Genomic DNA, 21932 nt, shown 5'->3' with positions numbered 1-21932 from the left:
ATATGCAAGCATGTAAGAATGAGAATATGTTAGAGTACTTTCAATAACAATGACGTGAACTTGAAGCAAGCTAAAAGCTTCTGTTCAAATTATACAACAAACACTTTTCTTCTTAAAATACTATTAACATTAACAGGAAGATGGCCAAACTCAAAGTTTTAAATACCTCAGTTGGCATAAATATCAGTTCTCCTTCAATGGTTTCCTCTGGTGCCATGGTAACAGTAAACATTCCTGGGTTTAGTAGCTGGAAACTGTAGTCCTCTGAAAAATAGAATAATTCAAAACATGTAACAGTATAATAACATATAAATATTTTAGTTTTTTTTTTTAACACCTGAATATGACATGTAGTGTACTTTAACAAGTGGAAGTATCTTGTGTAATACAGTCCACTAAGACTAAGTGAATTGGGTTCAGTTTTTTTGGTAGAGTAATTTCTAAGATACTAAACATAATAACGCAACTACAATTCATCCAGATATTCCACAGTCCGCTTTTACCACTTAACCTTTTCCTACATTGACATTTTTTTTGTCATACTTGATTCGCATAGGATTTTTCAATAACAGGCTAAAAATATGCTTTAAAGAATAAACAAATTGTGAAAAACAACTTTTTCATCAAATAAATTCAAGTCAGATATTCATATGAATATCCTTTTCATATTGGATACAAATTTTATTATGTTTGAAGCAGACACTTTGTAGTCAAAGCGTTCCAACTGAGGTACTACACAGGCGTCAAAAGGCATCATTATGGAGTAAAGGGGGTGGCGTCAAAAGGCGTCACTTTAGAGGAAAGGGTTAACATAAATGTCTCACTTCATTGAAGATTTGTTATGTTAATATGGCATGCCTTTTTTGTCTTGATGTACAATATTCAAATCTTCCAATTTTTGTTTACTTAAGATGAATGATATTCAAAAATAAATCATCATTTATCTTTATATATTGAATTTAGACATTAATATTGTTTGTCTTTTCCTCCAGTTTATGATCACACTTTTTTTAGGATTAAATGCTGGGTTCTAAGCAATACATACCTTGTGTCTGGTAACCAGGGAAACTAAGACTGAAGTCTCTAAATCTGGTTAGATCAAATTCTAGTTTAGCTTTAGTAACAGCCTTAAAAAAAAAGAAGGGGAATCACTTAAAAAATGTTAAATCTTTTTGATGACATGACCAACTGATTAAATTGAGGATTAAGTTATGACCATGTATACCTCTAAAAATTAAAAGTGTCACTTAAGTTTAAAGAAAATGTAATCTGTTAAAATATTTTCACCTTTTCCCACAAAAGCACTGTGAATTAAAATATAAACATACTCTTTATAAAAATAATATTTGTAATTGTATATCTAAATTTTTCATTTTAGTACTATTTTTAGTGTATGTTTATAGACAAACATAAATAAGCTGATCTTTTTTTTCAAAAGCTTGTATTTTTAAATCCACAGAAGATAAGCATTGATAAGGAACTTTAAATTTTGCATCTAGTATGTGGATTCTTTTATTTTCGTGGGTATCAATTTTCATGGATTGAGGAAAACTTGCATTTTCATGGTTTTGCCCATCTCTGCATACAAAGCCTTTAGAAAATTTATGATAAAAATTGGTATCCAACTAATACTAATAAATCCACAGTAACCTATTATGGGGACGAAGTCCCCAATAACAGAACAAATTCAATAAAAAAAAAAATCTGGAAAATTTCCCAAATTTTTCATTGTATACTAATGAACTGAAAATCATTCAATTTTTTTTATGTCATGTTTTGAAATCCAGGACCTGCGCAGAAATCTACAATGTACGTCCTTTTTCCGGTCTCGTTTGTATGAAACTTTGAGTAAAATATATATTTATCAGTCTAGTATAGAATAGGAAGGAACAAAATACCAATTTCATTTTTTAATAATTCCTTAATAAGAAAAAACGTTACCTGATGAAAGCGTTCCTTTGTTTACATTACATATGACGTCATAACTTAAATAACGTCACAACTAAAATCCCTTACAACAGAACCAAAATCAGAAACGTTACGGTATTTCTGTTTCTTTTTTTTTTTACAAATATTTAAGTTACAAAAAAATAATCCATACAGACTTCGTCCCCATTTACAGGTAATGCCTGCCTCATATTACTTGATTGATTGTTGCTTTGCTGAACCCAACATTGTACATACCCTGTTTGCTAATCTAAAGGACTGTGTAGATCCTGACCCACAGTAGACACCACCAAAGTTAAAGTTTGGCTGAAAATATCAAATGTAATATAAGTCATTTTTATCTAAGATTTACCCAACAAAAAACCTGAATTTTCTGTTTCGTCATCAGGAAATAAAATCATGAACTTTTACTTACATGTAATGTATATATCATTGTTATTCTAAGATATTTATGCCCTAAATAAATCATGAATTTTCCTCATCCTCATTAAGAATTAAAATCATGAATATTTACATAAAATCTATCTCATAATAAATATCATTTAAAACTCAAATGGTACTTAACAAAAGGATCAGAAGAAAATAAGATAAGTTTTTCAGCAAAATATTAATTTTCTTTTAAGACTTTGCTCAGTATGATTGTTAATTTGTTTAGTTGTATTTCTCTGAAATCAGTGGTCTTGTAACACAACATCCTTAATTTGATTTTATTTTTATCTATTTCTCCAAGATTCATAAATTTTCGTTATCTTATTGTTTTTCTTAACAAGTTATATCATCTTTTCATTTGTAATTACCAAAAAACTTTTTAAATACAAGTGAAACTTTGAGCTACTGCTCACTGATGATACCCCCGCCGCAAGTGGATAATATAAATAGTGTAAAAATATGCAAGTGTTCGGTAAACAGGAAGTTGTTGAGTGATGAATCTGAAAACCCATCACACGGTATAGCTGACTTATATAAATCCTGAAACCAAATTTCAGAAATCCTTGTATTGTAGTTCCTGAGAAGAGTGTGACGAAAATTTTCAACTTGGCTATCATGTGTAAAATCATACAAGTGTTCGGTAAACAGGAAGTTGTCAAGTGATCAATCTGAAAACGCATCACACGGTATAGCTGACTTAGATAAACCTAGAAACCAAATTTCAGAAATTCTTGTATTGTAGTTCCTGAGAAAAATGCGACGAAAAATATTCATGGGACAGATGGACAGACAGAGGTAAAACAGTATACCCCCTCTTTTTAAAAGCGGGGGTATAACAATTATCAGTCATATATCAATACATACTAGATCTATGTCAACAGTAGGTGGCTCTACTGTGCCACCCATTCTAAGTTCTAGTGTCTTTCCTTGTTTGATTGCCACTTGGACTCGTGTATCAAACTTGACCATAGCTTGTGGGGTTAACATGACTTTTAATTCTGCAAACCCACCTACTGGTACCACTCCATGTACAGGTGAAACAGTGAGTCCAGGGAAAGGGTTTGAGTCTATCACCTGTAAAAATACAATTAAATTACAATTAATACACTAGATTCTCTGCAAAATGATACTATTTGAAACAATTACCTTATTCAAGTATAAACATTAACACCAAAAAAACCCAAACATTTATGCTCACTGTATACCATATACATGTACATGTACATACAAATAATCTATTTGGTCAAGAATAAGAAGTAAGTCTTGTAACTTCATTACATACTTAATTCATAAATCTTCTAAAGAATATGTGCGTCAATAATAAAAATAGTGATGACAATATCTATATTTTGGTTTTAAAAAATCCTAAAATGACCCATATAAAAAATTCAGAAACAAGCTACACAAATTAGTGGGTTTAGAGAATCTGGGCAAGTTTGGTTGAATTCTGTCAAGAAGTTTTCAAGGAGTGTTATATTTATATGAAGAGTGACAGGAATGAAAACAATGCGGATGACAACAGAAGAGGTCCCTATTTGAAGCGTCTGCTGAATGGTGTCATGTGACTCAATAATTAAATTACATTTAATCTGAACATGATGCAATGATTGCATATTTTCTTTTAATAATTCAAATATACCTGAAATAATCATGTTTTTTGTCAAATTTATTAAAGTACAATTACCTGAAAGTAGGCATGAGTTTGTCCTGTGTTGGCTAACATTGCTGTCCTTGTAGTGGTCAGATTTATAGGAGTTTGACCAAACATGATTCTCCGTTCTACAAACTGTACACTGGCTGTTCCAAGCTGTAATAAAGTTTGAAAATCATTTACTTTCATATCATTATGTGTGTAATGTACACAATTAAGGATAAAATGCATGTATTACATTCACAGACATGCTTCATATATTTTTGTCAACTGGTAAAATATTCTGCTAACATTGATCTGCTATAATACCATAATGGTATTGTATAAAAAAGCCTGAATGGTTGAAAATCTGGAGATGATTGGAGCAGTATTTGCTTACACTTTCAGAGCACCTGATATCACCCTTTTTTTTGGTGGGGTTCGAGTTGCTCAGCCTGTAGTTTTCTATGTTGTGTCTTGTGTACTTTTATTTGTCTGTTTGTCTTTTTCTTTTTTAGCCATGGTGTTGTCAGTTTATTTTCGATCTATGAGTTTGACTGTCCCTCTGGTATCTTTTGTCCTCTTTTATAAGAATATAAATGGTGCAAATATTTTAGGTAATGTTTTCAGGCAGTTTAAAATCAATGATAAACATAATGTTTCCTACCTCTGCTCTACAGCTGAGTTGCAATGTAGGACCACCATGTACTTTGAGGGAGAACATCCCATCCTCAGGAGCTAAATAAGATGGATGCCATACTACCTCACAGTCTAAGTCTTTGAAAGAATCTACAGTACCTATAAAAAGTAAACATAACATTTAAAAAAAGACTTGTCTAAGACTGAGATTAAACTGCTGATGTGAAAAATGTTTTTTTTCTTCACATTTTTTTTTAACATGTTTGCAATAAAAACTAATCAATTATTTGGTATACATTCAATTATATATAAATTAGACAATTTTAAAACATCTTCAAGTGATTTCAATATTGAAGCATTGGTACTTTATAATCATTGTTCAAAAATTAAATCAAGATTGATTCAAACGTGTTCAGCCTCAGGGTGAAAGTGGCCTTATTCCTACATGTTAATTCTCATAATTTACAAGAATATTTTTTTTTCCATAACATGCTTTTTAAAGATTTTTAGAATCATATAAAGAAGCTGTAAACATCCTGATCACAAAACTTAAAACTCTTCTGTAGTACAAAAAAACCTTGCAATCCTACCTTCAGCTGGTCTTATAGAGAAGGCTGTTCCTCTGTCACCTAGTATTGGTGTCCATGTGAACTCTGCAGCATGGTTTAGTGGATTATGTAATGTTATCACACCACGGAAACCTGAAAAAAATGATAAATAATCGTTCATGCTGTTATAAAATTTAATGTTTCTACTATAGGCTTTGCTTAATGTAAAAAGAATGTTGTAGCTTACACAGAAATATGAAAATGTTGTTTCCCCAATATTTGTTTCACTTTTTCATTTTTTTTTTTATCTTTATGATCTAACTGCAAATACTTTTTCAACCAACAAAATCCAAGTCAATCAATCTGTTCACATCTAAAAAGTTAATCCATGTAAATTGAGGAATGAAAAAACACCTGTAAACAGGTGGTGAATGAAAAAAGACTTTTTTAAAAAGCAAATACTTATGACTTTACTAATAATTTGAATGGATGATGGGGTTCTAAGAAAAAATATCCACTTCAGAAAGGGATGAAAAACGCAACCAAATAATAAAATAAAAACTATAATGAAACAATTTGGTTTCAGAAACTAATGCATTCTGGGTAATATTTTCAAACGCATACACCAAAACGTTGGGATTGGTTTATAGCCGTCTACACAATGGAAATTCAACCAATGATGTAGCGTTATTTTCATTTTGATGTACGAACAATGAGATTACCCATAGACCTTTAGATTCTGAAAAAGAAAATTACAAACCTGCTTCAGCTGGTAGACCAAATGAAGCCCCCAGAATCAACTCATCTGTTGACAGCTTTAATGATACAGGTACTACCTCTGCTATAACAGTCACATGGTGTTTATAGGAACCATTAATCTGGTAGGAAACTGATCTGTAACACAAATATACACATTGTTTATCAATATTCAGTCCTATCAATCTGATGTTCAGTAGTTGTCGTTGTTGATGGGGTTCATAAGGGTGTTTTTTTCTCTGTTTATATGGTTTTACACTAGTCATTTTATGGATCCCTTTATAGCTTGCTGTTAGTGTGAGCCAATGCTCTGTGTTGAAGACAATACTTTTACCTATGATGGTTTACTTTAAAAAAAAATGTGACTTGGATGGAGAGTTGTCTCATTGGCAATCATACCACATCTTCTTATATCTATCAAATTGATGGTAGAACTCTTAAACCTGCAGCAAAATATTTCAGTAGTCATGCCTGATAAAAAAAAAATCTATTCTTTTGCAAACTTAAAAATTTCAAAGTAAGGAAATACCTGGAAACTAAAAATGGCCTTTTGAAGAATAAATACTTCTAAATATGCAATGTTTCTAAGCATCCCTAAATATTATACAGAAGATATTTAATTTTCCTTTTATCATGTTTTAATAACTTCAAGGGTTTCTATTTAATTCATACAATGATATGAATAATATTTGTTTATATACCTTTGGAATTTTCCTTTGACATTAGACTCAAATACAATAGGTAGATTAGCCTTGGACATTGGTGGTATAACTTGTGACAGGGGACTGCTCTGTCTTAACTCTCTACAATCAATCTGAAAAATATTGGGACATATGCATTAGTATTTAAACTGATTAAATTTCAAAGGAAAGAAAATACATATACATAGAAAAGATAGATAACTCTTACATTTATTTACTTTAATCGGTACTGATAAGCACTAAAAGCTTTTGCATATGTGTGAAACTTATTTGGAATATGTGTCATATACTTCATAAGTCGAATGATATCTTAATGACATAATTTTTTTAACTGATTCCAAAAATTTTGGAACAGTTGTTTGTGACCTATTTTTATGTTATTTTGCATAAATGCAAACCATGTTTAAAAAAAAAAAAAAAAAAAAAATCTTTTGAATACCTGCTAATGCAACTTGCAACTTTATGTTCTTATCTTTAGCAAACGCTATGACAAGATCATCAATTTGCAGGAGCAAATTAAAGACTGGTTCAAAAAAAAATCAATACAGAAATTCCTAACTACATAAATATAAAACTTACTTACTTTACTTATGTGCACAGAGATTTTATCAACATAGAAAAAGATTAATAAACTTAATCCAAATCAAACAGATTACGTTAATGAGTTTAGTTCTATGTTTTAAATTAAAAGATTGTGGTTGTTTAGTTTTTATTTTGAATATGCTGAAAAATAGACAAAAAGTGTACCTCAGCTACAACATGGATATGTTGTTTAAGGTTGTTGACAATACTTAAATTCATTGTCCTCACAGATCTCAGACAAACTTTACCAAAATCTAATACTGGTGGACCTAAAATAAAAAAAGGTGTAAAAGATTCAACAATTGCATTTTTTTATTAATCATTTTTCCATCATATCATGTTTGCTTTTCTCTATCTGGTAACATTGGATCAGTTCATTCAAATAATATTTGACCTTTCTTAAAGATATGAAAACTTGCCTTTAATTATATTGTCAAAGAGTAGGTTCACAAATTTCTAAATCTGGAAATACATGTAAATAAGCATTGATCAATTTTTACAACTTGTGATGAATTCTGGTTGACTATCAGCTTCTTAGAGTTGAATTGTGTTCTACTGTTTATTCAATATCAAATGCATAGCTAGGGTACTGTTTGTATAATGCAACTGACTTACCCACAATAATCTGATGTAACTGTTGTGGTGACAGCCATTTTGTACAATCTGCCTTTTCCTCATTGGTTGTAGGTACAGCATTCAGACCTTCACAAACCTATAACAAACCAAATTACTCTTTTTTAACAAATTAAATTCACATGTATTGAGTTCTAACATATATTTGGCTAAGATTTATATTCCTAATAAAATAAATTATTATCAGTGCAAATATAAGTCTGTTACTTTTAGTCTTCAAAAATATGAACAAAAATGGAACAAATGAAGTTGTTTTCAATATTTAGTTCTTTTTTAAAGGGGCACTAGCTGTCAAATTCATGTTCGCTGTTTGACACAAATTCATATATTTGATGTATAACCATGTAAACATTTATCACTGTTAACAGGGCATGGGCTTAATAATATGTAGCTTTGTTTCATGTGTATTTTAGTCTTGACAGTGGTGGATCCAGGGGGGGGGGGGGGGGTTTCCGGGGTTGGAACCCCCCCTTTTTTTGGACAATCAATGCATTTGAATGGGGACATGTAGTTGTAACCCCCCCTTTTGTCCTGGGTTAGGACCACCCCCCCCCCCCCCCCCCCCTTTTTTTTTTAAATGGCTGGATCCGCCCCTGCTTGACATCATCTAATTAACTAACAAGTTGACCTCTGAATACCTCTAATGGTCACGTAAGTGATGTAGACATAAATAAAGATATAAATAGAAATTAAACTTAAAGTCTAATTTATAAATGACTAGATATTGTCTTACCGGTTTACTCCTAGACAACTGTTCAACCTCAGCCAATTCTTTAGTACTAAGTAGTTTGTACTCTGAGTTTGGTGGAGATGGACCTGTGGAAACAGGAATTAATTAAAGACAATCAAGAAATTCATTTTTATTCAATATGTTTAAACTGAATTAATTCATACAGTAATCTAATATATCTCTATTTTAAGTACCTTTTTTTCTTAATTAGCAATTTAATCTTCCATACCTTACCCATGTAACCTTCTATCACATTTATATAGGCTTTCTGTTTTATAATATAAAATTTGGTATATAAATCACAGTCCAGTGTTCTCCTCAATATTTTTTTTTATATCACCCTGGTAAATAGGTAATTATTAAATACCATCATGTTTCTAAACATTATAGCATCACATCCATACCACAAAATGATTTTAGATAGCATCACATGCTAGCAATATACCATCACATTACCAGATGCTAAAAGTTCCTGGGGAGGACAATGAAATGATAATAAGACTTACTTCTAGGATCAGGTACTATTTCATCCTGCTTCAGAATTTTTGGTCTGAGCCCTGCAGCAGATTTTATACCAATATCTGTTTTGTTGTTTGTCTGGTTAAACTCCCTGTGAGTACAAAAAATATGTCATGTGATTTCACAAAAAATAACAGATTATTTTCAAGTTCAAAATAGTAAGCAATGCAATACTATGGATCATCACACTGCTCTTTTTTAACCTACTGAATTAGACTATTTACCTGATTTGTTATAACATGAGCAACACGACCGGTGCCACACATGGAGCAGGATCTGATTACCCTTCAGAAGCAACTGAGATAACCCCTAGTTTATGGTGGGTTTCGTGATGTTTATTCTTTAGTTTTCTATGTTGTGTCATGTGTACTATTGCTTGTCTGTTTGTGTTTTTCATTTTTAGCCATGGCATTGTCAGTTTATTATTGTTTATGTGTTTTTCCTCTGGTATCTTTCATCCCTCTTTTAAATAATTATTTCTACAAGCCATTGATTTTTGTAATTTATATCTTTCCTGGTAATGAAAGCTTTATTCATATCAGAGGCCCCTCATGGGGGGGGGGGGGTCCTAGTAATCACATAATCACCATTTTTTTGCCAATATAATCACATAATCATTAAATATTTGCTTATCTTTAGTAATCAAATAATCATAAACTAAAAATACAGTCCTAGGTAATCAAATAATCATAAACTAAAAATACAGTCCTAGGTAATCAAATAATCATGAAATATTTGGCTTAATAATCAAATAATCATTAAAAAAACGGCCAGGTAATCACATAATCAAAAACCCCATGAGGGCCCTCATATCATGACATGCTTATAAAAACTTACTTGGATTTCATTTTATTGAGCCTGTTTTGTCTCATCTCTCTAAGCATGGCTACATAACTGTCTCTGTGTGAATTTTTCATTTGACCTTCTTCCTCATTAAGTGCATAATCTGGGTCAATGTAAGTATGTCTATCTGCTTTGGTGAATATCGTTCTATAAAATAAAGGTAACATTTGTCAAGCTAACTAAAGAGGATCATAACTAACATCTAATCACTTTCTTTTAAGTTGAATGAAATATTGGAATTAAATTACACTAATTCCTTCTATATTGAATTAATCACGATTAACAAATATAAGCAATTTTAAGGTATCTTATATTTGTTAGAGTCAAAACTCATAAACAAATCTGAGATGTGATATAAGTAGGTCCATATAATTTTCATTAAAATCCACATTTTTTTTTAAAGGAAGACAGAGTTTATTATATCATTTCATAGAAATCAAACTAGAAGTGAAAGCAGACATTTTTATAAAGATTAGACCCTTGGTTTTCCAGTTTGAATGATTTTACACTAGTAATTTTTGGGGCCCTTTATAGATTGCTGTTTGATGTGAGCCAAAGCTCTGTGTTGAAGGCCGTACATTGACCTATAATGGTTTACTTTTATTAATTGTTACTTGGATGGAGAGTTGTCTCATTGACACTCATACCATATCTTCCTATATCTTTCCCCTACTGGCTTAAATTCCATCACTTTTTTTAACAATAACAATAAAGTGAACTAACTTGTATGTGTTATCACTTGGCCTAATACTCTGTGCTCTATCGTTAGGGAAGGCAACTTTAGCTCCAGTTTTATCCTCAGCTGTCCTATGTAACTGAGTCTTATGTCCACCTGCTATGGCATTCCTCAAATCATTGTCACCTACTTCAGAAAATGTTGTTTCAGCAAACATGCCAACCTCATTGCTGATGTATGGTGTTAAACCTGATAAAATAAAGTTAAAACAATTTTATAAAAGAGCAACCACCAAAAAAGACTTGGAATCATCTAAATATTCTAATTCATGGCTAATTTGCATTGAACTACAAAAAACTTGTAATTAGCTATATTCCATTGCAAATTTGCATAAGTATTTCATAATAAAATGCAGTCAGCCTGAATTTAAAGTTTTCATGGAATTTTCTTTCTTTTTTGGAAAAAAAATTATGGTGTTCCATTGGTTATTTTTTTTTTTAAAGCTGTATTTCATTTCAGTGATGCATTTAAAAATTTAAATTCTGCAATGTATACCTTCCAAGAATTGGAAATTACTAATCGGAAGTTATCTGCCCTGCATGAAATTTACCTAATCATAAGCATAAAATTGAGAATGGAAATGGGAAATGTGTCAAAGAGACAACAACCTGACCAAAGAGCAGAAAACAGCTGAAAGCCATCGATGGGTCAATTTAGCTCAGTGGTTATTAAGCAATTTTTAGTTTACTAAAACAACTGCTGTCATAAACTTGGACCATACCTGGGTTATATTTTGGCTTCCTTTTCTTTGGTATTGGGTCACTGCTGCCTGAGAACTGTACGGCCATTGTATTGATGACCTGTAGATAAGTCATGGTAGGATTCCTATTGTCTGCTACTTGCCCAATTATGTCTAATAGCTGGGTTGGTTTAAAGCTTCCTGTAAAGATAATGACATCAATTGTCAAATTTCTTGGTAAATCAATGAACAAAAAAAAATGTATTTCCTCGCAAATTAAGTCACAATATAAACATTTTATTTTGATAAAAAAATATCTCTTTTATAAAAGTTTTCGAAAAATATTGATACACAATTTTTTTAAGATTTTGAACTTGTGTGATCTACAAAAACATAACATTATCCTTTTACAACAGATGATTTTTATTGAGACGATTTTTTCTTCAGTTTCTGATGAACTTTGTTTACATTCTTGCAAAAAAAGTACAACTTATTTGGCACATATAGGTCTACTCATTATTTATATATGCTTTATATTATAACAGAATAAAAGGCATACCAATCTGTTTTGGACCAAAAGAGAAAATAACATCTTGACTTTGTCCAGCCTCTATCTTTCCACTTGCTGGGTGAGTTGTGAAATGAGCAATTTTACGAAACTGGAAAATCACTGGTAATTCGTTTGAGCTGTTGTGGATAGTACATAAAACATCAGCATGTTCTCCGACTGGACATTCTCCAAAATCAAACTTCATTGAAGGTTCGATATCAACTAAAACTGGAAGAGCTGTTCCTGCCAATGCTATCTCCACTGATGTATCTAAAAATAAATGTCTTCAAATAAAGCAAATAAGACTCAAAGATATCTAAAATATGGAATAACTTTTGTAAAAAAAAGTTTATAGTGAAAAATTTACTCTGGGTTGTAAGGCCTATTTAATAAAATAAATGTAGCAACATGAAGTCACTTTCCCTGTAGTTTAGAATTTTGTAAATTTCTTCAACATATGTGCATATGTATTTTCTAAGAGACTTTTATTCAATACAAATATATATTTATTCTGTCTGTTTATCTTCTATTAATTCTTTGTATTTACTATGAACATATTATAATAATTTAAATTTACCACTTTTTGTTGACCCTTGTTCTGTGAACCCTCCATTAGAGCCTATAATCTGTATTTTCACAAACAGAGCAAAATCTTTTCTTGGTGGTGGATCTTGGTTACATTTCCATCCTTCTTTAGCAGCATGCCATCTAAATATTAATAAAATAATTGTAAAAAAAAAACGATTAGTCATTTGTTTGCTATATGTCAAATTTGTTTATAATTTATTGTTTAACTATACATTAGAAAATTGAACTCCTTGTTTGATTTGGTTAAAATGTAAGTTGAGTTTACAGTATGGATTTTGCTCATTGTTGATGGCTGTATGTAACCTATAGTTCAGCTAACATTCAAGTTTTGAAAGTTGTCTCATTGACAATCATACCACATTTTCTTATTTTCATATTTTTTTTTAGAAATGAAGATCTTTGAAAATTCTGACATTTAAACAACCCTTATTCCCTTATACTTTGTGTGTATTAAGCCAATGAAATATAGTTGTATAACACATACCTTGGACTGAACCTGAAGAAAACAGGTATTTTCTCATACGGTTTAAGTATTCCCTGATTAGGTATGGCAGTAACTAGTGATGTTAGGACATTAGTTCCACCTTTAGATTTATCTCCATTCCCAGTATTAGCCAAGGCATCAGTTGTACTTTTTGTCAAATCTATTCCCTGTAATAAAAATTTTGACAGATAAATTATTTATTAGATTTTCACTTTTCTTGTCCTGATGATGACAATTATTCAAATAATATTTCGATAAGAATATGAAAACAAGAAAATAAAACTATGTCAGAAACAGCATGATAAGACTGGGTGAACAAGATATACCACCTGTATCAGTCAGCCAGAAAATGGTTTGGCAAAAGCATCAACAAAACTTTGTATGGTAAGGTTCAATTATGGTTGTTAAATAAAAAGAAGAAAATATTCCAACCAAATATATATTTTCTATAAAAGATCTTTATATATATATATTCAACTAATTATTAATACATTTGTTTTATATATAAAATAAATGGTACTTTTTAAATTTATTCTAGTAACATTCAACCGAATCTTGAGATTTGGAATGATTATCATTTTATTCTATCTGATAAAATTGAGAAAGGAAATGGGGAATGTGTCAAAGCGACATCAACCCCACCATAGAGCAGACAACAGTCGAAGGCCCCTTATGTGTCTTCATGCTTACCATTTCTTGAGCCACAGCATCTTCATCTAGTACAGCTACAAAGTTAACAGATTCTGGACTGTTATTGTACAGTAATGCACACTGGGTTCTGTCACACCCATAATAGGTACTGCCAAACTGTACACAATCTACTGGTGCCCCAGTATCTACAGATAAAACTTCTAAAGCTCTGTCAACTAATCTTCCCTTTATTGTCAGTTGTTTAGGTTCTCTTCCTTCTAGTTTAACTCTGAAAAAATACATTAAAAATAAAAAGTTAGTTTATTTAGAATAAATTTTGAGTTCATTTACGTTGTAATAGACATGTGGAGCATTTGATAATGAGGCAGCAATCTAATAATACAAATATCAGAAAAACACATAGAGATCATTGGACTTTAGTGAATAGAATCCTTTCTCTTCTATAGAAATAATTCCAGTTATGACTTAAAAGATACTTGCCTCACATGCTCTTCTAAGTTTCCAGGTTCTTTTGTTACATATTCAATCTGCAAAGCAAGAATAAGAAAGGATAAAAAAATTGCTTACGTACACAAACCAATATTCAAATCATATCAAAGCATTAATGTAAAGTATTTTTACTATTTATCAAAAAATTATAAGTTATATAACTTATTTTTCAAATTTGCTGCCCTAGGTAATCTATAGAAAGTCGGTTCATCTGGAAAGGTTATGACTCTTGAAAGATACTGGAAAAAGCCAGAAATTGAAATAAATCATTGTATTTGACATGCTCATCATTGGATGGTTTGTAGTAATTGTTGGGTTTTTTCCAGGACAATGTAGATTCAAATTTTTACCTTTATCAACTGTACACTTTTAGGAGGTACATTGCCACTTGTGGGTACAATGGCTAAAGGTTTGTCCCCGGAATACTTCAGTTTAAATTCTCCAGCTTTAGATCCATGATTTGTTAATGCAATTTCTTTTGATATTGTTTTACTGCTGGCTACAAGACTTCCAAAGTCAACAACTTCTTCAATTTCTAGCATAGGCTGCATAGGATATCTATAATTAAAATAAATAATCCAATATAGGTAAAGCCAATTAACCATTTGAATCGTAAATAACTGTTGATGATTCCGCATAAAAATCAATTGATAATTTGATCTGATAGAAAAAGATTATTACTTTAAAGTATCTTAAAAGTCTTTGAACTTGCTGTAAGTTCTTCAGAAATTGTGATTGTATTATTAGACTGAAAATCCTTTGGAGTAGAGGGCCTGAATGGCGTAGTGGTCTAAGTAGTTACTACTGTAATCACTAGCCAGTCAACACTGGGGTTGTGAGTTTGAACCCCCCTCATCCGGGTGCGCTCGACTGAAATATTAATTAACAAGGCTCGTCAGTTTTCCTATTGAAGGTCACTGGTTTTCTCCAGCTTCCTCCACCAATTAAAACTGGCCACAACGAAATAGCCTAAATGCAGTGCTTAAAAGTGGCGTTAAAACACCAAAAATCAATCAAAAATCAAATTCCTTTTAGTACAAATTTAATCAATTATTTGTGTAAAATAAATTCTAACATTCAAATATAAAACCACTAAGAACTTACGCTATCAATGGTATTTCAGCCACATCTCCGTCAATAGTTACAACCAGTCTATCACGAATCTCTTTTGCTTCACTGGTTTCAAATTCAATAATAGCTGGGACGCATAAGCCTGATGCCACTGGCTTTGTAGGGTTTTTTACTTTTAGATTGAAGAACTAAAAAAGTACATATTTCTTGATATAAAGAACAAGTCAATTCATTTTTAACCTTCCATTTAATAGTTAAATAATGGAGAGTAGCAAAAAAGTATTATAGGTAACATTATAATAGATGGTTTACAGTTTTCCCAAGTGAAGAATTTATCAATTTAAGGATCAAACAATGTTATAATGGTTTGTTTATACTTATCATAACATAATATGAATAAATAAAGTCAGTCATGTGTGTACTTTCAACAAACTGTGCAACAACATATCATCATACCTATAAAACCCACTTAAGCTTAAATATTAGTGACACAACTGGTGTTGAATCACATGTGTCCCTCTTGCAGCATGATGTTTTACTTGAATAATGTTAAATACATGTTTATTTTCTGCATTTGAGTTTTGGTAGGATTGTAAATAGACCTTACCCCTATTTGCATTCTGAGACACCTGACTTACGATTCTATGAACTGTTGACATTGTGCAAAATAAGAGCATAATGATTGCGACATAGGAAATATCTGGAACATGGATAAATACACCCTTTTACAGTTATATAGTTATGTTCAAAATTAACATCTCTTTCAAAAAAAATATGCCCCTAAAAAGGCCTAATACACCTTATCACTTTTTTTCAGCCATTACTGGATATCACACAGGTTCCCCTTCAAATTTGATGTCATAAAACAAAATATCTGACGGCACAATGGAAAAGCGGTTGTTGTATGCGTCAAAAGTTCAATTGGGATTAGCGATAAGGTGTATTCTAAGACTGCGATATGCCAAAACCATGAAGTGGCTTTGTCATACATGCAAGTCGACTGCATGCATGGTGTCAAAATTGGATCTTTATTTCGGCTGGAATCTTAAGATCATACCTATAGTGTTTCTTAAAGTAAGAATTAATTTTCAAAATCAGGCAAAGTTGATGCTTCATTTTTGGGGGAATTAAGGATTATTTTTTTAAGAAACTCTAACTTGCTATAACTGGCTTGGCAATAACCAATGACGAAGACTTGAGACTTGGTTCAGGATTTATATAGTATAGTTTATAAATTAGATATGCATATACTAATGTAAACAGACGACTTAAATCCTACTCACTTTAGATTTTGGTCCATAAAATCGTATGCTTTTACTTGATTTACTTATGTTTTTCACAGTGATGTTCAGCTCATGAACAGTGTTGACATCTGTATCAAAGAATTCCAATTGCGGTGGTGAAATTCTGACACCGAACGTGTCACCTTCCATGATGCTTTCACTCAAAATTGTCGATTATCTTTTTAAAAACTTCAAACTGTTACCGCCATATTGTTTGGGAAGGTTGCTCGGGGATTTTTTAAGCCGACAAAATATAACCGCATTTTCGTAAATGAGTAAAACCTTTAAATTTGTTTTATTCTATTAGAATTAAAACAATTATGTTTTTTTGTGAAGCTATTATATTTTATTCGATGTATCGAATAATCAATTAAAACAAAATCTGACATTAATTCAGTACGAAAATACCGTCAAATAAACTAGCTATACATCGCATAGCAACCACGCCATCATTAGTAAACGACCCAATCTTACAGTCGTTTCAAAACAAAAATAAACGATGGGAGTCGATTACTACAATATTTTGCAATTAACAAGAAGTGCAACAGATGCAGACATTAAGAAACAGTAAGGAATTGATGTTTTAAATTACAGAATCAAACCTAATGTTCCAAATTCATAAGAACTCACATTTTTTATGACATTTTTTTAAATAACAAGTTATGTTATTTCAAGAATTCTAGTCAAATCGGCACTTGGTAAAATCAGCACTTGGTAAAATCAGCACTGGGTATAGTGAAATCGACACCTAGTCAATTTGGCACCTGGTTAAATCGGCACACATGTTAGATATGTTTAATATATATGTTCAGTCCCATATTTCACTTTCAATCAGTTATGTTGGTTTTTTTTTAAATAGGGCTCTTCACGGTTTGTTCAGCCATGTTGGATAGGGGCAGAACTTTTAGAAAGAGGTGGAAATAGTATGAAAGTATGGGAAATCCTATGTGTGTTTCCAAGCAACTGCTCTGTTTCTACGATGATTTCCCGTATTTTTGCCCCCTATCCAATATGGCCAAACTATCCGTGAAGAGCCCTATTAGAGAATGGGTATCTACAACTATCCACTGAACATTCATTTTGAGTCTGTTCAGTCTTCCATTTGCCAAGTAAGTCGTATAATGTCAATGATTATTTTCCTGGATATAGGACCCACCATGGCCTACATGAATCAGTCATCATTTCTGGTATCAGGCCTTTCACTGAAAAAGATAGAAGGTGTGCCCATATCCCTGGTTTTTTACAAAAGTTTCAAGCACTTTCATAATCGTCATTCTGTATTGTAGGGTAATATAGAATTAATTTATACTCTATAAGCACATTATCTTGATTCCCGTATAACTGAGGGATGGAAGTCACATGACAGATTCATCTAAAATATGTATCCCTAAACTGGTTCAGGCCAGATGAAAAAAAGTACAAATGAGTACCCCCTTTCTATATTTATTTTTCTTTATTATTTCCTATTATGCCTACATACTTGCTGTATATAATTTTGGTTAAATCTTATAAAATTACTTGAGTGGTGTGCGCCTGCTCAGATTTAAAGTGTCTTCATTTGCTTCAAATTTATTTTTGTACAATAATTGTATCCTTTGAGAATGAAACTTTACTGATATTTTTATTTTTTCTCTTTTGCAGCTACAGAAAATTAGCATTGAAATTTCATCCTGACAGAAATGATGGTGATCAAAATGCTCAAGACAAATTCAAACAATGTGCTGAGGCTTATGACATTTTAAGTGATCGTAAGTAGAAAAGTGAAGAAAAACTTTTGTATTTGCATTTGATAAGGCCTAGACAATAAAATCATCACAAAGTGTCAACTTAAAAAAACAGCTTTAAAGTGAGATTTTTTAGGAAATTTCCAGAATTATATATATTTACTGTGGAACCAATTTCATGTTTTTTATGACATTTTTTCATACTGGTATAAAGACTTTAATTGTTAATTCTTTATTTTTTGTAAACAACCTTGTACTGAATCTATTCAATAATCCATGAACTTTCAGAAGACAGTTTGATTAAAGATGAACATGCATTTATATATAAAGTTTGCTAAAAGATGATCTTAAGAAGAGTTTTCTGTGTTATATGATGTATGAAATTTGTTAATACATGAAGTAAAATTAATCTTTCAAAATCATCCTTTTTTCAGCAAGAAAGCGGGCAGTGTATGATCAGTTTGGAGAAGAAGGCCTAAAGAATGGTGTTCCGCATGGAAGTGGTGAGGCAGGTGCTTGGACCCAAGGTTACACATTCCATGGAAATTCAGAAAAGGTCTTCAGAGAATTCTTTGGTGGTGATAATCCATTTCAAGGTATTAAAGATTTAAAATAAAGGCTTAAAAAAGAAGGACAACTTTATCCTATCTCTCAATATATAAAACAAAAACCACCAAAAAAACATAAATCAGAGAAATGACCTAAATCTTTTCTTCTTTAAAGGCCAATTTCATCTCAGGTCCATTAGATTTGTGTCCAAAACAGAAAATTAAATAAACTTACATAAAATTGCAGATGTTACTCACTAACCATCATGATAAACCATAACATAACAGACCATTTACCTGGTTAATAATAATGATATATCTAGTCTGCATTTTTTTATTACTTTTTGTAGAATTTTATGATAGAGTTGATGGAGATTTAAGCATGGGATTTGGTGGTTTACAAGGCAGAGGACACAAGAAACAAGATTCACCAATTGAAAGAGAACTTTTCTTGTCATTGGAAGAAGTATTTCATGGTTGCACCAAAAAGATGAAAATTTCTAGAAGGGTAAATAAAAAACATAATAAAACTCATCAAATTCAGTAATTAAATTATTTGAGTTGCATTTTAAGAATCTATTAAAATTCTGCTGACATTTTATGTAATTCACCTTTGTTGTCTGCATTTCACTATCACTAATTAAACTTCTGGTCTATGTTTTTCAACAAATGAAATTTAGTATTTAGCATTTTTAACACAAGGTTCTCACGAAGCGAGTCCATGAGTCCAGGACTCATGAAAATCTGTCTGTCAAAACCGGTGAGTCCAAAGATGCATCGAAATTGTAATATTCTGTATAAACAGAACACTGTCATATCATCACATTTTATAGCAAAAGAATAAAAGAAATCTGAATTTAATGTCATTTCATTGCTCTTATAGGTCATGGCACCTTACAATTATAAATCATATTGCAATAAAATATCTTCTTACTGTTGGGACTCACCATGGACAAAAATGACGAGTCCTTGGACTCGCCTTCAAAAATCCTTAGTGAGAATTATAATTGTTTGATAAAAACATTTTTGTCACCATTCCAGTCAATTAATTGAATTTTGTAATAAACAAATTATTCTGATAAATTTAATTAAATATTAAACAATCAATAACAACTTTTCATATACAGTTTTACCAACAAAGAAGTAATTAAACTTGTTAATAATGTTAACATTAAAATAGTTTAAAAACTCTTGCTTAGACAATTAAACATTATGTCATTAGTTTTGGCAACTTAATCAATTTAATATGATTTTTCTTAGGTTATGAATGAGGATGGCCACACCTCCAGTGTAAGAGACAAAATTTTAACCATCACAGTAAAAAAGGGATGGAAACCAGGAACCAGAATAACATTTACCGAGGAAGGAGACCAGGGACCAAATAATATACCAGGTTTGTTACAGGGGTTACATCAGCATTAGATTCTAGACTTATTTACCAACTGAAAATATAAATATGGAACTCATTTCTTGTAACTAGTTTAATTTCATTTCTTTTAAGGTTATTTTAATAATTGTTAGTGTATTGGAAGATTTTTTCCTAGTAATACAACTTGATCAACTAGTGACTTTTATCTCAGATTAATATAGAGTTCACACTGAGCTGTATATAATTGGTTTTGTCATCTTAAATTATGCTGAACATTCCTTGCTCAAATTAAAATAGTATGTCATCTTTGAGAGGTTGGATAAAAATTATGTATTGTTGCAGTAAATGAAAACTCTTTTAATAATATTTAAGGTAACACAATGACATATTTTTCTCTTTACTAATGTTTAAATACAATCAGTCAAGCCATTATTGCTACATTAAGAAGCTATTTTCAAGAAATAACAGTTTCACACATTGAAGATGTTTCTATATCACAAATAAAGTATTATTCCTTAAGTAAAACAAATGAAATTTTAACAAAACTTTCTTCAGCTGATATTGTGTTTATCCTGAAAGACAAACCACATCCACGATTCAGAAGGAATGGTATCAACCTTGTGCACACTGCCAAAGTTCCTCTGGGAAAAGCTCTAACAAACTGCACAGTAGAAATAGTCACACTGGATGACCGAATATTAAACATCCCAATCAATGATATCATAAAGTAAGTTATTGTTTAAAAAAACACAAGTAAAAACACAGATTTCAAATGTATTATATATTTGAAGTTTATGTACTACATGGAAGCCAATGATGGCAATATGTTTTCTGTCACTGTGTAAAAGCACATCTACAGCTATCTACTTTCAAACTAGTAAACAGTCTCACCAAAATAAAAAAAAACTACTAGTATGAGGACAAATATTCAGATATTCTTATGTTTTTAAACAAAGTTTTGCCAAAATTTACTAGTCTAGGAAACATGGCTAAACCAAAACACATATTGGTAGATGTGGCTTACGTTCAGAACTTCAGAGATGTTAGATTTTTAAAATAATTTCACTGAAAAAGTTTAGAACTTTTTCCAGTAATTGTATTTGCTTAAATCATAACTGCAATAAAATATAATGTATCACTTTAAAATACATAAACCTCAAAAATGTATTTCAATGCTATTTTTGCTTATATTGCACACACATTTTTTCCTGCTGTAACTGTGGTATTGCTTTTTCAATATCTTCAAATAAATTTGTTATTTTTTTTTCAGACCTGGCTACACAAAAATAGTTCCTGGAGAGGGTATGCCAATATCACAAGACCCATCAAAGAAAGGAGATCTTGTCATAGAATTTGAAATTGAATTTCCAACCTCTCTGTCACCTGAGAGAAAAGACTTGATCAAAAGAGCATTATTACAGTGATCTAAAAACTACCATCATGCATTTGTAAAATTATAATTTTGAGGAAAATCTACTTCCTGTCAAAATTTTTAGAATTGTTTTAAATTATTTATTGTCTAGTACAAAAGATTTTGACATTGCTTACAATTTTTAAACTAAGAAGAACTTATTACTTTTGATACAGTACCTTTTTTATCAAAACATTTTTGAGAAAAAAAAACATACTAAATTTATTTTATCTTATTGTTATACATGTATACTGTGATATTTCATGTTTGTATATAGTGATTTAAGTATATTAAATGTCATTTATAGTCGTTTTTTATTGATTTATTTGTGGTCTATATTTAACTTGTCAATAAATGCTATGAATGATGGTGGAGGAAGCCAGAGTGCTCAG

The 21932-nt window shown here is 31.1% G+C and overlaps 2 protein-coding genes across 5 annotated transcripts in view; one reads left to right on the top strand and one right to left on the bottom strand.

Annotated features, from left to right (window-relative positions):
* LOC134687150 (cilia- and flagella-associated protein 47-like) overlaps positions 1 to 16744 on the bottom strand; it is a 70851-nt gene extending 54107 nt beyond the window's left edge. For all 4 annotated transcript variants that reach the window (XM_063547171.1, XM_063547173.1, XM_063547174.1 and 1 more), the window contains exons 1-24: positions 16489 to 16744; positions 15239 to 15393; positions 14485 to 14692; positions 14126 to 14172; positions 13685 to 13913; positions 12995 to 13161; positions 12500 to 12630; positions 11932 to 12192; positions 11415 to 11573; positions 10681 to 10882; positions 9952 to 10104; positions 9102 to 9205; positions 8599 to 8681; positions 7848 to 7944; positions 7398 to 7501; positions 6651 to 6763; positions 5954 to 6087; positions 5236 to 5346; positions 4674 to 4804; positions 4061 to 4183; positions 3241 to 3450; positions 2185 to 2253; positions 1046 to 1127; positions 167 to 264 (exon numbers count right to left, since the gene is read on the bottom strand). In XM_063547171.1, coding sequence (XP_063403241.1) covers positions 167 to 264; positions 1046 to 1127; positions 2185 to 2253; positions 3241 to 3450; positions 4061 to 4183; positions 4674 to 4804; positions 5236 to 5346; positions 5954 to 6087; positions 6651 to 6763; positions 7398 to 7501; positions 7848 to 7944; positions 8599 to 8681; positions 9102 to 9205; positions 9952 to 10104; positions 10681 to 10882; positions 11415 to 11573; positions 11932 to 12192; positions 12500 to 12630; positions 12995 to 13161; positions 13685 to 13913; positions 14126 to 14172; positions 14485 to 14692; positions 15239 to 15393; positions 16489 to 16638 — 3321 coding nt within the window. In that variant the 5' untranslated portion in view covers positions 16639 to 16744. The remainder of the gene's footprint in view (positions 1 to 166; positions 265 to 1045; positions 1128 to 2184; positions 2254 to 3240; positions 3451 to 4060; positions 4184 to 4673; positions 4805 to 5235; positions 5347 to 5953; positions 6088 to 6650; positions 6764 to 7397; positions 7502 to 7847; positions 7945 to 8598; positions 8682 to 9101; positions 9206 to 9951; positions 10105 to 10680; positions 10883 to 11414; positions 11574 to 11931; positions 12193 to 12499; positions 12631 to 12994; positions 13162 to 13684; positions 13914 to 14125; positions 14173 to 14484; positions 14693 to 15238; positions 15394 to 16488) is intronic.
* Positions 16745 to 16872: 128 nt separating this feature from the next.
* Positions 16873 to 21846, top strand: LOC134687152 (dnaJ homolog subfamily B member 13-like). Its single transcript, XM_063547175.1, has 7 exons — positions 16873 to 17055; positions 18130 to 18236; positions 18647 to 18808; positions 19111 to 19268; positions 20021 to 20153; positions 20685 to 20856; positions 21400 to 21846. Exons 1-7 carry the CDS (start codon positions 16988 to 16990, stop codon positions 21551 to 21553), a joined length of 954 nt encoding a protein of 317 aa, XP_063403245.1. The 5' UTR covers positions 16873 to 16987; the 3' UTR covers positions 21554 to 21846.
* The last annotated feature ends 86 nt before the right edge of the window (positions 21847 to 21932 follow it).

This window comes from Mytilus trossulus, chromosome 10 (genome assembly GCF_036588685.1).
Source record: "Mytilus trossulus isolate FHL-02 chromosome 10, PNRI_Mtr1.1.1.hap1, whole genome shotgun sequence".
Lineage (NCBI taxonomy): Eukaryota > Metazoa > Mollusca > Bivalvia > Mytilida > Mytilidae > Mytilus > Mytilus trossulus.
Note: the sequence above shows the minus strand (reverse complement) of the source record. Positions and strands in the feature narration are given on the sequence as shown.